General features: G+C 40.8%; 1 protein-coding gene across 1 annotated transcript in view; it reads left to right on the forward strand.

Annotated features, from left to right (window-relative positions):
• Positions 1 to 714: 714 nt before the first annotated feature.
• COL11A1 (collagen type XI alpha 1 chain) overlaps positions 715 to 14,105 on the forward strand; it is a 150,469-nt gene continuing 137,078 nt past the window's right edge. Inside the window, exon 1 of the mRNA XM_065655392.1 lies at positions 715 to 1,069. Coding sequence (XP_065511464.1) covers positions 955 to 1,069 — 115 coding nt within the window. The 5' untranslated portion in view covers positions 715 to 954. The remainder of the gene's footprint in view (positions 1,070 to 14,105) is intronic.

Raw genomic sequence — 14,105 nt, forward strand, 5'->3', positions numbered from 1 at the left:
TTCTGACAGCGCGCTTGAGGCGAAGTCCCCGGGAGTCCACACGGGCGTGTGGGCACAAGTGGCGCCTGGGAGTGGGTGTGAGGGTGTGCGGGTCCCCGGGGCCGGGCCTGCCGCCGCACCAACGCCAGCAGGCAGTTTCGGGGTGCGGGCCTCCACCTTAGCGCCCCGGTTCCTCTCACGCACGTTTCTCCACCCGAACATCCCCCTCTCGCTCCCTGCCCACCCGGCGTCCCCTTCCCCCTCCTTTCGGCTTGTCCCCACTGCCGCCCCCGCCCCCTCACGCACCCCCGTCTCGCGCCGCCCGCCCCTGCGCTCCGCGGGGAGCCGCGGCCGGCACTGCGCATGCTCGGGGCGCGCGGGGCCCGCGGCGCGGGGCTGGGGTGGGCGGGGGGCGGCGGCGGCACGGAGGGGGCAGCGGTGCCGCGACACCACAGCGGCGGCCCCCGCGTCGCTCCCGCGCGGTCGTTCCCCGTTCAAGCGCCTTTGGGAGGGTCGCTCTTCGCCGTCCCGAGGGCCGGCGGTGCCGCGGGCGGCTGGCGGTCGCGGAGCGGCCGGTGTGCCGCCGCCGAGGCGGAGGGCGGTGCTGTGGGCGGCCGGGGGAGCCGCGCGATTGGCCTCCGCCCGGCGGCTGGCTTGTCAGTTGGGCTCCAGGGGTGGCCCTGGGAGCCGCTCGCCCAGCCCTCTGACGGGATGAAGCCTTTAGGGGGATGCGGCGCTCTTTGCATTTTGATTAAAGCCCCTCATCTTCCTTCAGTCTGAGGGCAGGGCACTAGGGAGGACGGGCCTGTGCAAGGCCGGGCAGAGAGAGAGGGAGGGGGGTGAGAGAGAGAAAACCGCTCTTGGTAATCACGTATGGCTCTATAGGAGAAATCATCTCCGGGAATATAGTGGAAAGGACGGAGCTGGTATAAGCTGAAGGCGCCCGGGTTTAATTCACACTTCTGGGTGTCCAGCATGGAGATGCAGAGATGGTCCACAAAGTGGAAAAGGAGAAGGTGGCCCTGGGACTCGGCTGTAACCGTGCTCATCACCTTCGCTTTCCTTCTCCGTGCTGCAGAGGTCAGAGGAGGTAAGAAAGCAAAGGGAAGCCGGGGAGACCAGTCGCCTCTCCCCCTCCCCCCGGGGAGAAGGACCCAGGGCACGGCTGGGGCCACGTTTCGGAGGAAACCTGTCAGAGCGGCACGAAGGGGTTTGGGGCCGGCTCGGGGCGCGGAGACCCGGAGGGAGCCCCTGGCAGCGCGGGCGGGGAACGTCCGTCCCCAGGTGCCGCGGAGGGATGGCTCCCGGTCAGCCTCGGCGTTTAACTTCGGATGTGGTCTTAATGCAGTAAAGGGGATGCACTGGCGAGGTGGGAAGATGAAAGAAATACTTGTTGAACAGCGTGATTTCTCCTCTTCCAGCACTAAACTCAGTTTTGTGGAGTGCGTCTACGATTTTCAGTTTTGTTGAATGTACAGAGTCATTACTCTGCTGAAGTTCACAAAGTTGTGGCTGAAATGGAGCGACAAGTATCAGCCCTCTCCTGGGAGAGGAGAGGGAAAGTTGGTGACTGGTTTTCTCCATTCTTCGCGTTTTTATTTTTCCCTTTGCAAAGGGTTTCAGTGGGCAAAAAGTTTTCCAGGACGCGAGGGGAGGAGAAAATCTATTTGAAGGGGCCCTTTGCCAGGCGGTGAGGAGCAGCTCCCGGCGGCAGCGGCGCCCCGCAGGTGGTGTGTGCGGCGCCGGGCCCGCAGATGCCCCGGCGGGGGGTGGGGGGTTCGGGGGGCTCAGCCTCACGGTCCCTGGGCTCCATACGGGCACTGGCACCGCCGGGCGCCATCCCCAGCCTCTCTTCCCCCTTTGCAGCCTCCCCGGGTGAGTCGAGTGGTCCCTTAGGTGTCCGTGGCCCTGGTGGGTAGGATGCAGCCCGCGGGGGACTTGCAGTGGAAGCGAGAGCCAGGCAGCAGCGCGGCAGCTTCAGCAGGAAGGAATCGCTGCGCCCTTCGCACCACCTCTCTCGTCCCCGCACGTCTCCCCTCCGCAGCGCTCCCGTGCACGGCTCAGCCGTCGCCCGCCCGCCGCGCTGTCCCATCTGGGCGCCGCGGGCGCTCCGGCTTCTTGAGATGTGCTCGCACATTGGCGGGGCTGCTGTGTGTAACAGGCGGTGGCGGGAGCGCTTTCCTTTCCTAGCGGCGGTGGAAATGCTGCCTCTTCCTCTCTCCCTTCCTCCATCCCTCTCTCCCACCAGGGCCCACAGGCGCATCTGGGGGCCAGTCTGGCTGGGACTGAGGTTTTTATTTTTCTGTGGATCCGACATGCATGAAGGAGCTTAACTCTCCGAAAAGAAAGGTTTAATTTTTATGCATTTATTATTTTAACGAGGTGTTTCCCGATCTGAATTCCCACTTTCTGAATCAACAGGCGCCCTGGAGGCAGCACAGTACGGTGATCAGTTTCCATTCAAGCTCTTCATACCTGGGCACAGTCTTGACGGTGTCAGATCAATCAGGGCTTCTGCCCCCTGCTGGCCCCATTTCTGACAGGGCTCGGAGGAGGTCAGATTTCACCCTTGCTGCAATTTTCAACTCCAGTGGAGTTACACCCAGGGTGAATTAACCTCGCAGGTCTTCAAGGATTCGGCTCTTCATTGCTATGTCGAAACTAAATTTCTTCAAGAAGCAATACTGTCCGCAAAGACATGATAGGTTTCTTATGCCACTTTTCACATGACTATTCACAGTAGAACTGCCTTAATTCAGTGGCATTTATGTAGATTATCTTTACATAATGGGTTGGATGCAAATGAACAGTTAGAAGAAAATCTAAACCAAAGCAGCCCAGGAAAAAATCAACCAAAGTTATCTGGTACTTACTGAAATATATTCAGCAACATTAGGCAGAATAATTTGGTTTTGGTAACTCTATTAAAAATCAAAAAGCTATATTCAAAATATTTTCATCCAGTCTTCTGTATAAAGGACATTTCAGAAAGATAAATCTACAGGATTCTTGTGTTTGTGGAAGCATTCTGAAAATAGTTCTTGAACTTTTCTGAAATACAGAATGCCATTTGCTTAGAAACTGCAGGGAGCTGTGTGTTTAGCTCTTGATCTGTTATTGAAGTCAGTAAGAGTTTTTCCATTGACTGCAGAGGGAGTAGGATTTGACCTAATTTCCCTAACGGAGCACAAGGGTGATATTTCTGAACTGTTTTTTATGTGTTCTAATCTTATTTAACGTAGTTAAAAGTTAAAATAGGACATAATGATTCATGTTTGAAAGTAGGAGAGGGAAAATACTGAGGAATAAAAATAAAATAAAATAGCATACTACAGCAGGTAAACAACATGACTAAATGAAAATACTGGGTGAAATATGAATCATTGCCTTGATAAACTCTGTTAAATTAAATCCTATATTCTTCAGTTGTCTTTTCATAAACTACCCCCATGTAAAGAAAATTACGTTGTGCATTCATATAAAGTGTTAATCATATAGTAGTGGCTTCTTTTTAAGACAACAGAATCTGTTCCATGTAGCGAAACCTCAGAAGATTCCTAAAATTCCTGACTTTTTTTTGAAGCTTCTTTATTTAACACAAAAAAGAAAGAGAAGTATGAGGTGTCTTTCATAGTACCAAGAAAGGAGGTGTGAAGATCTGATTGGGCTCTTGAGTTCTTTATTCTTTAGGCAGAAAAAGTTACAGAAGTGAGAAGAAACTGAATGGGGAAACTAGTGACTCGTATTTGGTCAGCTCAGTGCCCACCAGCTCTTAAGCAGCTCTTTTTAGAAAATATTTTTGCTTTATAACTTGGCTAAAGTAAACAAAATTCAGTATTTTAAAAGACATCCTTTGATTTCCTTTCCCCTTTCTCACCTTTAATACTAAATCTGTTGGTAATATGTTTGGAATGAATAAACTCATTTAGTCAAAATGGCATGGCTTCAACACTATAAATTTTTTTGGAAGGGCCTGGCATCAATGCACTATTGTGATGCTGATTTAAATTTCATGGGTGAGAAATGAAAAATTGGTCCTTTTATTATTTATAAGTGTTTTCAATCAAATTGAAATTCAGCTCTTAGTCTGAGTTAAAAAAGATTTAAGAATCTTTACTGAAAATAAGGCTATGAAGCTCTATGTAGAAAATACACTTTGGACTTTCTGTGTGACAAGCAGATTTGTTTCTAATATAGAATAGATACATTTACAGTCATCTTAGGAAATAAAAAGGCTCCTTGTGCTTCCCCACACAGGCTTGGAAACCAGTGGGAGTTATAGGTGCAGAAGGAATGCAGAACTAGGCCCACTACTAATGGCAAAAGGAGAGTTTTCTTTGTGGATGCACCCTTAACACTGTCACTTATTTGTAATTGCTTAGTAAGTTACATTGGGAAGATATGGATCTGATTCATGACTGAAAACTGTTTAATATATCTGGCTAGTCTGAACCTGTACAAAAAAGGTGGTTTAAACTAGAGAAGTATGAATCTCTTCTCAGAACTGTTAGTGGTGTAAAGCACTTTTGACTTTAACCGATCAATTCACTTTTAAGGTTGAAAAATAATATAAACATTTTCATTCCTTATTTTACAGCAAAATAGTCTTGTGTGTTAATATTAGTTTAACAAAATGCCATTAACCTTCAGAAACAGAGGTTGCACAGGAATTTCTCGGATAAATATTCACAAACTGAGCAAAAGTGATTCTTCACCATGAGGATGGTGAGGCACTGGGACAGGCTGCCCAGAGAAGCTGCGGATGCCCCATCCCTGGGAGTGTTCCAGGCCAGGCTGGATGGGGCTTTGAGCAACCTGGTCTAGTGGAAGGTGCCCCTGCCCACAGCAGGGGGCTTGGAACTAGGTGATCTTTAAGGTCCCTTCCCACCCGAATAATTCCATGATCCTAGTGGTCCTAGCTGGAGATTTTCTGAGTCCCAAGGATCAGCAGGTGAAATGGTCCAGTCTTCCCAGACCTGCATGTGTATGTCTGTTTTGCTATATAATTTAGATTTTTTTTTTATTTGTTTCTAAGGTAAAATAATTATCTCAACTTCAGCAACAGACATATGATGCAGAAAAATGACTGGTATGTGTTATAGATTCTCTAGAGTGTGAATCTTTGCATTTAATTTAGAAGGAGACTTCACAAAGGTCCCAGAAAGGTTCAGACTGCAGGAAACTGTCTTTTTACTAGCTCTGTAGAAAAGATGTTTCTCAGCTTCTGTTTTGCCTATATCTTAACAAATGTAACTGTATGCAAGTACATATAGAATACCTCTCTGTGCCTAGCACCTATTGTTGGAATGTCACTAGAAAAATAGCCTTTGATGTAAAACCTTTCCTGGTGCTATGGTATTTTCTGATTACTAAAAAAAATTTTAAAAAAATATATGTATACTCAGTTTTGCAATTGCATTGCCCAAAGTTGTTTATTCTTCTCCAAACATGGCCCTTAGTTCTAACAAGGTTGGAACATAATAAAAGAGCTATGACATTACTGCTGAAGTGAAGTTATACCTAAAACACACTGGAGTAATTATGTCTCTCCTGGATTTGTTTTGTACAGTGGGGAACAGTAGGGTTTCCATCTACCAGCAAGATTAAGAAGCGGATTTTCTTTTCTCTGTAGAGCTCTCTACTTCTTTTCAGAAGAAATCCTGCCAGTATTGGTTAATTTATCATTGTTCTGAGTATTTGTTGATAATGGGGGGGTGGCGGTGGAATAGATTAAGCAGAGTTTGGGAGAAATCTCTAACGTTCTAAGAATGTGAAATCTCATGCAGTGATAAAGATTTGCCCTCTGGATGGACACAATAGAGAGCAGTGGCTGAAAAGGAATTAGGTGAACACACGTGCCTGTTGTGAGGGCTTATAACTGTACTACTCAGTATTAAATACCAGGTTTACAGACTATAAATGTAAGGATTAATTGTTGACCCTGTTATTACAATAGTAGTAGAATCTGGCAGAACTTAAATTCTTTTTAGCACATTATCACGCATAAGGGGTTGTAAAAACCTTTGTAAATTCTAGGTCTGGGACTTCACTGTACGTCAAAGTGTTAATGCATACAGTATGTGAAATAGAAGCTATTTGGCAGAGCTGATATTATGGAAGCAAAGTGTTGGCTGCAAAGCAAATTGAAAGCTGTGTTATAAAATACGATTTAAGAAAATGAAGCTCCTGATCCTGCTATGAATAATGTCACTGACAGCTGAGCTTTGCCTATAATAAAAATTAACTTAGTAATGAGGCAAATTATGGTCACATTGTTAAACTATTACTGTAGTCTAAATTTTACCTACTTTGTCCCTTACCTGTGTATCTACTCATAGTAATCTGATAAGTTATCAAACATTCATGGTTTATTAAACAATACAATTCAAGGTTTTACAATCTTGCTGTCTGCTTAAGTAGAATTCCTGCTAATATCAGTAGGATACAGAATTGGGTCTGATTTCCTTGTGTTGCTCTCAAAAGGTGGATAATACCTTTGACATCAGTGAAAGTATGGTGAAGGTTTTAGTTGTATGATTTAAAAAATCATGTAGTTGTTTCTAAATCAAATTAAATAGGATTACTTTAAATGACACCATTTGTGAATCTTGTCCTTAGCTAGTTTGGGGTTTTTTTCTATGCTTATAGCTGAAAACTCCCATTTATTAGACGATATTTTTGAAGTCTATTGCAATTATTTCTGAATAAATACCTTGATGGACAAAGCTTTTAAATGGGCTCAATTTCTTTTGTGTTGAGAGAACACCTTGTCTCTTCCGGTAGAAGTGACCATTTTTAAGACTGTGTCTTTTCTTGATATGGTAATAGAAACAGGATATTCCAAGAATTTAATACTTGTTTTGCTGATTTTCACAGTTGGAAGTACTATTTTCACTGCCTCTACAAAAAGAACTTTTTAAATCCTTAGCAGAGGCCTTAACATAGTTAGATGCTTGGGCTGCAGTTCTGATATAATCTGCTCTGGTGTTAAACAGGAATAACTCCACAGAAGTATTGAGGCAGATATTAAAATATTGTGAACTGATGGATCAATACAGGTCTTCATCAAATTATTAATTAGCCCAATCTTTTGTGGGTAACAAGTGAAATATTTTATGGAATCAGGATCAAGTCTTCAGTGCTTGATTGTTGTCAATGTGATAAAAGCACAACCTATCTAGTCTCGAAGGTTTTAAGTAATAAAAAAGTTATGGTCTGTTGTGAGATATATAAAGCAAATATGAAATGTCAGTCTCAAAATCTATGTTACACTCCAGAATTGTGCAACATAACAAAAACCAGAAAGAATAATTCTTGTATTTTGATGAATATTTCTAGTAAATAAATAAGCATGCAAGTGAACCTTATTAAAGATCTGAGTGTGTAGTTGTATATAGGCAGGTTTTCCACTGGTTTCAATATGGGATTTAAGTGGGTTTTGGTGCTTGTTTTTCTTTTTACTGTATGGGTATTAGAGATCGGTCTTTAAAAAGAGATACAGTTAGTAGTTGGTGAGTATATTAAAAATGTGTCCCATGTATGGATAGGCTGTCTTCATTGTCTTTGAAAAACATATTATATATTTAGTAGATTTTGCAACATAGAAAGTCAATGAAATTTTTCCAAATAACTGGTGTGGAAGCAGAAATAGCCAATTCTAAGCAGTTTCACACAAACCCTCTGTTGATGAAATAGTCAGCCATAGGCCATTTAAAGCATTCCTGTATGCATCTGGATAATCTCTAGTTCTTGTAATCATTAAAAATGAAAGCACTCCACTAACACCTTCTTCTAAAAATGTCACCAGCGAAGATCCCAATTACATAATTCATCTAAAAGCTGACATGTAGGAAAATTTTTAACAGGTAAAACAACCCTGAAGTATGTTTCTAGAAGTATATACATGGGCAATATATATTCAATTAATCTCATAAATTTATATTTAGGTACCTAGGAAAGAAAAAGAAAGCAAGCTTGATTTTCAGGAGCACTATGTAATTACTTTAGGCAGCTAAAGTGGTTTCATTTTTGTCAGTGCCATTTTTCATAGCAGGATCAGGATCTTCATTTTTTTAAATAATATTTTATAATTCACCTTTCAAGATGGAAGATGCTCTGTAACTCAGTTTTGCAGCCCACAAAAAAAGAAAGTTCATATTACCCAGTTCTGTAAAATCCTTTGGTTAATATATATCAAAACTATTGGAACCTTCTCAAAGGAAACTGCAGAACCGATGCGGTTGATGCTTCCTCCTGGAACCGTCTTCTGTGACATGACTGGGCTCTCAGCAGAGGGCTGGGAGGCCGGCGATGCTCAGACTGCCTGTCCCAAAAGCTTCTGAGGACGTGCAGATCTGCCCAGAGCTAGCCTGTAGGAAATGCTAAGGGCAGAAGAGTGGCTGATCCTTTTCCGGTGCTTAGACACCTTCAGCAGAACTGCAAGGAATCATTGCAGGGGATACGGACTAGAGCCTGCAGTGGGAAGGCAACGGGGTCCTTTCTTTCTAGGAACTGGGAAGCTCAGTGAGGCGTTTTGTACATGACACGCTTTTGAATTCCTGCTCTTGGATGTTTACTCCTGTGTTAATGCTTAACAGGTGAAGAACACAGTAAATAAGTACAGATAATAATAATAACTTTAATGTATTTCTGTTTTTAAAATATATCCATCATACCTGCCCACCATAAATCGAAGTGTATAAAAGTAAAAGTAAGACCAAAAATATTCCCACCTCATTAAAAACAATACAGATTTCTGCTAATGGGTGGGTCTTGTATCCTAAAGGTTAACAAACTAACAAATTCTAACACTGCTAGTAAAGAATTCCTTATTGATAGCTTGGCAAAGTGGCAGTGTTTGTTACCCTTTCTGCTCTGGCAAACTCAGGTCTAGCTGGTAAACTAAACTGCTTGCTAATTGTTGATAGAATCAGAAATTGGACTAATGATCTGGGAGAAGGAATGCAAGGAAAAGTTATCAGGTTGCACAGTAGAACTGCCGAAGCAGCTTGACATATGGTAGCTAAAATAAACATATGTAGAAGAAATTTGACACAATCTGTATTTAAGACCGTTTTTAAAAGAAAAACATTTCTCCCTTTTTCTGACCTGACTGCACTCTTCTGAGAGGTCAACAGTATTATCTGAAGACAGGCTACCCCTTCATACGAGTTCTTCTTGTTCATGAAAATATTTTCATCTCTTAGATTCATTAAGCCTTGGATTGTCTAATGAGTTAGTCAGTCAGTTAGAAACCTTCATTGTAGTAGTTTTTATCTTTACCCACCTATAGAATACACAGACAGTCCTTAGAATGAACACTTACAGTTAGGAAGATTCAAAATTTTAAGAACAGTAAATAAACTAAATAACTGTAGGCTATTATGCCTTTAATAGGTAGCATAGTTTTGAAAAACTGTGGAGCAGCCAGTACCTTCTATTTAAGTTCCTAAATACATACACAGAAATCTGACCACAGGTAGCCTAATTTGGAAGTCTTGTCCTCAAATATAATGAATCCCTTCATCAGTACCCCCCAAATATGCATATTTTAGCCTTCCAGGCTATAATAGCTTCTACTCTTTAAATGATCTGTCACAGTGAAATAAAATTGGACTAAACTTTAAAAAACACTCCATTTAGAATTGAAGATTAATGTTTCAACACTTAAGTTTTAGTTTTGCGGTGATTCCATTGGAACAGATAACTGGCAGAATGAAACATATTTTCATGGAAAAGTGTGAAGTAAATAGTAGTAGCTTAGAAACATTAGTCTTCCTCAGCTTCTCAGATAATTCTTTTTACTGGGGCAAATTAAGCTCTTTTCTGCTCCAAGATTGTATCTCGCCCATTGCAAGTTATTGACTAAATCTTACAGGCTATTTGTGGAGCCATCACTGATAAATTTGCACTTTCACATTAAGCAAAAGAAGGGCATTACTGAAGAATTATGCGAACTCAAGAATTTGTTTATTATAAAATACTGTTTATTATATCTCAAAAAGAAAAAGCCACAGTTACCAAAGTTAACAGTGTAGCAAACAGGTGCACACTGAGTTTGTTCAGGTGTATCTGTAAAGTAAACAATACTGGCTCCTCTTTTTTTTCCCTTGAGTTTTGTTATTATTTGCATTTAGAGTATGCCCATCAGCATGCAGCCTGGGAGCATTTTGTAAATTATGTCAGTGAACATAACCTTTAAATAGGGAAGGGTCACTGTGCCTGAGCTGTCTCATAAAATTAAGAGACTAAGATCCAGGAGTTACGAGACCAAATTCTAAATATAATAGGATTTCAGCTCTATGCTTTATTAGGCATTTGAACAGAAATAAAAATATTTTCATCTAAATGAGTCATCCATCCCCTGAGCAATTTCTTATGGGAATGAATTTTGTAGCCAGAAGTTGCCCCCACAATCACTTTCCTGTCAGTCCTGGCGAGTTTCACTTTGAGGCCTGTCAGCTAAGCCCTTCCTTCTGAAAACACAGATGATTGTTTCCTCTGTATACCCTATCTTCAGTAAAATTCTGTCTTGAGCTCTTTGGTCCTTAGTCACTAGCACCTTTAACTGCAGATAAAAATGCTTTGCTGTACAGTTCATAGAAAGAGAGAAATGTCAAGTTCGGTATAGCCTATCTAAAAAGGTTCAGGGCTATATTAATTTCTCACTGCAACTTCCAAGTGGCTTGCAGCATGTTTTGTGTAGAATAGAACTCAAGGTGTGGGACCTTCTAGGTAAGAACAGTTATCCATTCTGACTTCTTTGATATCCCTTAAGGAATAATCAAATTCACTCAAAAGAACTATCAGTTAAATTATCTTTTTAATCTGCATGTATTCCAAGTCTACTGAGGACTGCTGCGTGCATCGGTGATAGGATCACTCTAGATGTTTGACCTCTTAAGATCTGAGTAAGACATGAAGTAATGAGTGAGATCCACAGTAGTGAGGAATTGTGGCCAGTCATGGAATTGACCTATAAATTGCTCTTCAATACAGCTTCATGTAGGAAAGGATGGTTAGAAAACTCTGATAACCGATTAGCCTGTGTAGGTCAAAAAGGATTTCTGAGGAAACACTCACAAGTATGTTGAAAGTATTCTTGTAACAGAGTGTCCAGGTAATTTTCTATCAATGAAATGAAGCAGCTGTGGAATTTGTCAATTGATTTATGCAGAAACAGACTTAAATTACTAGTAAGATACTGTAAGTGGAAGCTGATATGTATGCTAAGAAACAGGAGCTCAAGTGTTTCATATGCTTAAGCATAAATATATTGACACATACACATTAGCTGCTTAGAGTGATATGGGACAGAACATTATACGTACATGAAAGAATACAGCTCTATTTTCAATGTGTGTTAATGGCCTAACATTTACATACCTAGCATTTACATTAATGTCACTCACCAGATGGATTTGAGTAAACCTTTGTGATCTGAGTAAGCCTATATGGAGAACTTATTTTGGTTTTGGATAATCGCTGCAGTTGGTCAGTAGCTAGAAAATTGTAAAAAAGCATCTGTTATAAATAAAAATATTTCATAAATACAAAGTAATTAAAATAATTAACCTTACAATGTGATTGTGGCTAGAAAGATGATTTATGTAGATAGATTTTACCCTTTTCTGCAAAATGATTGTTGCTGATGTAATTCCAAAGCTGACATTGCTACCATTAGATGCACTGTTGATCCATCTTTTTTGTGTTCTGCACAGTTTGCCTTTGCAGGGTCAGATGGGTTTTATCACAATGCAGAATTTTAATGGTGGCTGCTGAAGCACAAACAAGAAATTTTGTTACCTATCACTAAGATAGTAAGTTTGCCATGATGTCAGTTACAGACAAGATACATATTTTATAAACTAAGAAGAAATTATTAAACATCATTCATTTGATTACCATCTGCCCTTGCATTTAAATCAAATGTTATAAACCAGACCTGAGCATTCCAATGCAAATTTTCTTGCATCTGATACAACTTGTCCCTGTCTTCTAATGAATAACCTTTTACCTAAGGTTATGTGGTCACTGCAAGAAGCATTCCCGTAGAGAGACGTGCAAATGCTAAGCATTTTTATTGAAAACAGAAGTCATCCATATTGGATAAGTCATCAGCACAGACGGTGTGTCCAAAGGACTTCAGTTTCTGTATTGTTGTACAGTTTCTCTGTCCCTCGTTTCTCTGATAACACAACCTGTGTTGTTATGGTACTTGGGAACCTCCTCCATAAAGAGAAAGGAGCCGTATTTTGTAATAGACTCCAGCTCAAGTGTATCAGGAAGTTAAAGTGAAAGAAGCAAGTCCTCTGATCTTGTATAAGTGCTGTTTATATTTATGGCATTATAACGTATCAGAAATTAATCTTCTGTTTTTACCACCTTCTACTTACATCCAGAAGAAATCACGTTGAACAATGGTACTAGTTGTTAAGTATAATGCAATAAAAAGGCATCAGAATTTGATCCATATGTGTTATGTCAATATCAGTATTAATAAGAATTATATATCATGGAATTTATTTCAATGTAGAGATGTGGAATTAAATGAAAGCTATGATATTTTTAACTGTGAATATAGGATCAAAACACAGTCTAGATTTTTACAGAGGTACTTTTTCAATCTATAATTGCATTATATTTTTAAAAGATGTGGCTTTTAATTCATTGAATAGAATGCGTTGTCATAACCTTTAAAATAAATGTATCGTTTTATATATAGGAAATCTAGGCTCGAAAATGCTAACTGAAGTTGGAAGTCAGTTTTTATATGCATTTTTCTCCTCTCAAAAACAAAAACAGAAAACATGGGAAGTTTCCCTCATGTAATTCACTCCTGATATTCTTTCCTGACCTGGGAGTGTAAAAGTGTGATCTAGCATCCAGTTTACAACTACTTATCTCTGCTGAGTCCTTTTAATTTCCAGCAGAGATATGCTGACAGAAGGTTTTAATTCTTTCTTCTATTTAGTTAACAGGCTTTTATACATATTTTAGTAGTATTTAAAGTATCTTAGAATATTTTCTATTTCTGTCAGTCTGACTTTTTTTTTTTTCCCTAAGATTCCTACTTAGTTCCTACGGAAGAAAGCTAAAGGGAAAGCAAAGGAAGATTATGGCTTAGCAGTTATATTTAGTATGAGATGCACTGGACCAAATGTTCTTATCTATACGTGTGTATTGAGTGAATGGATGTATTTCAGTCATAGCACAGTAATGAAGACCAGAATTTGGCTCTACAATTTTAAATATTGCAAGTTATAAGTTATTCCAGGTCTTGAGTTGTTACAGTACCTGGGGTTTTTTGTTTGTTTGTTTGTCTTGTCCTTTACCTTCTTTAATTTTGAAAACCAGGAACTTATGCTGGAGCTAAATGATTAACTGAAATCTTGAAAGATACTAGGATAGTGAGGTCCCCGTCTTGCACAATTCTGTCTTCTAAAAAGGGATTTTTGAAGAATTCTCTTTTGCCATTCCAGAAATCCCAGCACTTTTAAACACTGTTCCTCTGGCTACACTTGCATAGTCTGTTAGTGACAGTGTCAGTTGCATGTCTCTCTGAACTCCTTTGAATCAAGGACGTGCTGTTGAGCTGTGTGCTGTAACATTTAGTAACAAGAGTGATCCCCTGCAGTTGGTTCTCTATCAGTGGAAAAGTAGCACAGTGGAGACTTGCTTTTTGGTTGTGGTCTGAAACTCAGGAGAGCTTCATCTGAAAAATGCAGACTTGCCCTCATGAACACAGGCTTCTTTTGAAAGGATTGTCTTTTGGGTTTGTGCGGCTTACCTGCAGGAGGTGGCCTTCAAGCAGCAGTGCAGTGTGGCCATAAACATCTGCATGAAGGGACCCACTTCCAGGATCTGAATCTTGTATTTTATCAAATTTGCCATGACAGACTTGAGTTTTCAAAGTCATTGTCTAAGTTTCATAAGGAGAATTGACTGCACCCCAAGAACTAGTGAACAGAGCTGTTCGCATGATGCTTATTTGTTGGTTATTTCCCTGCCATCTTAAATCTTAGGACCAAACTGGAGTGATGCAAAAGCATTACATCGTGTATCATTAATCTGCAGGTTTTTTTACTTCTCTTATGAGAAAACTATCCAAGGAAACTGGACTAGAA

The sequence above is a fragment of the Caloenas nicobarica genome, chromosome Z (genome assembly GCF_036013445.1).
Source record: "Caloenas nicobarica isolate bCalNic1 chromosome Z, bCalNic1.hap1, whole genome shotgun sequence".
Taxonomy (NCBI): Eukaryota; Metazoa; Chordata; class Aves; order Columbiformes; family Columbidae; genus Caloenas; species Caloenas nicobarica.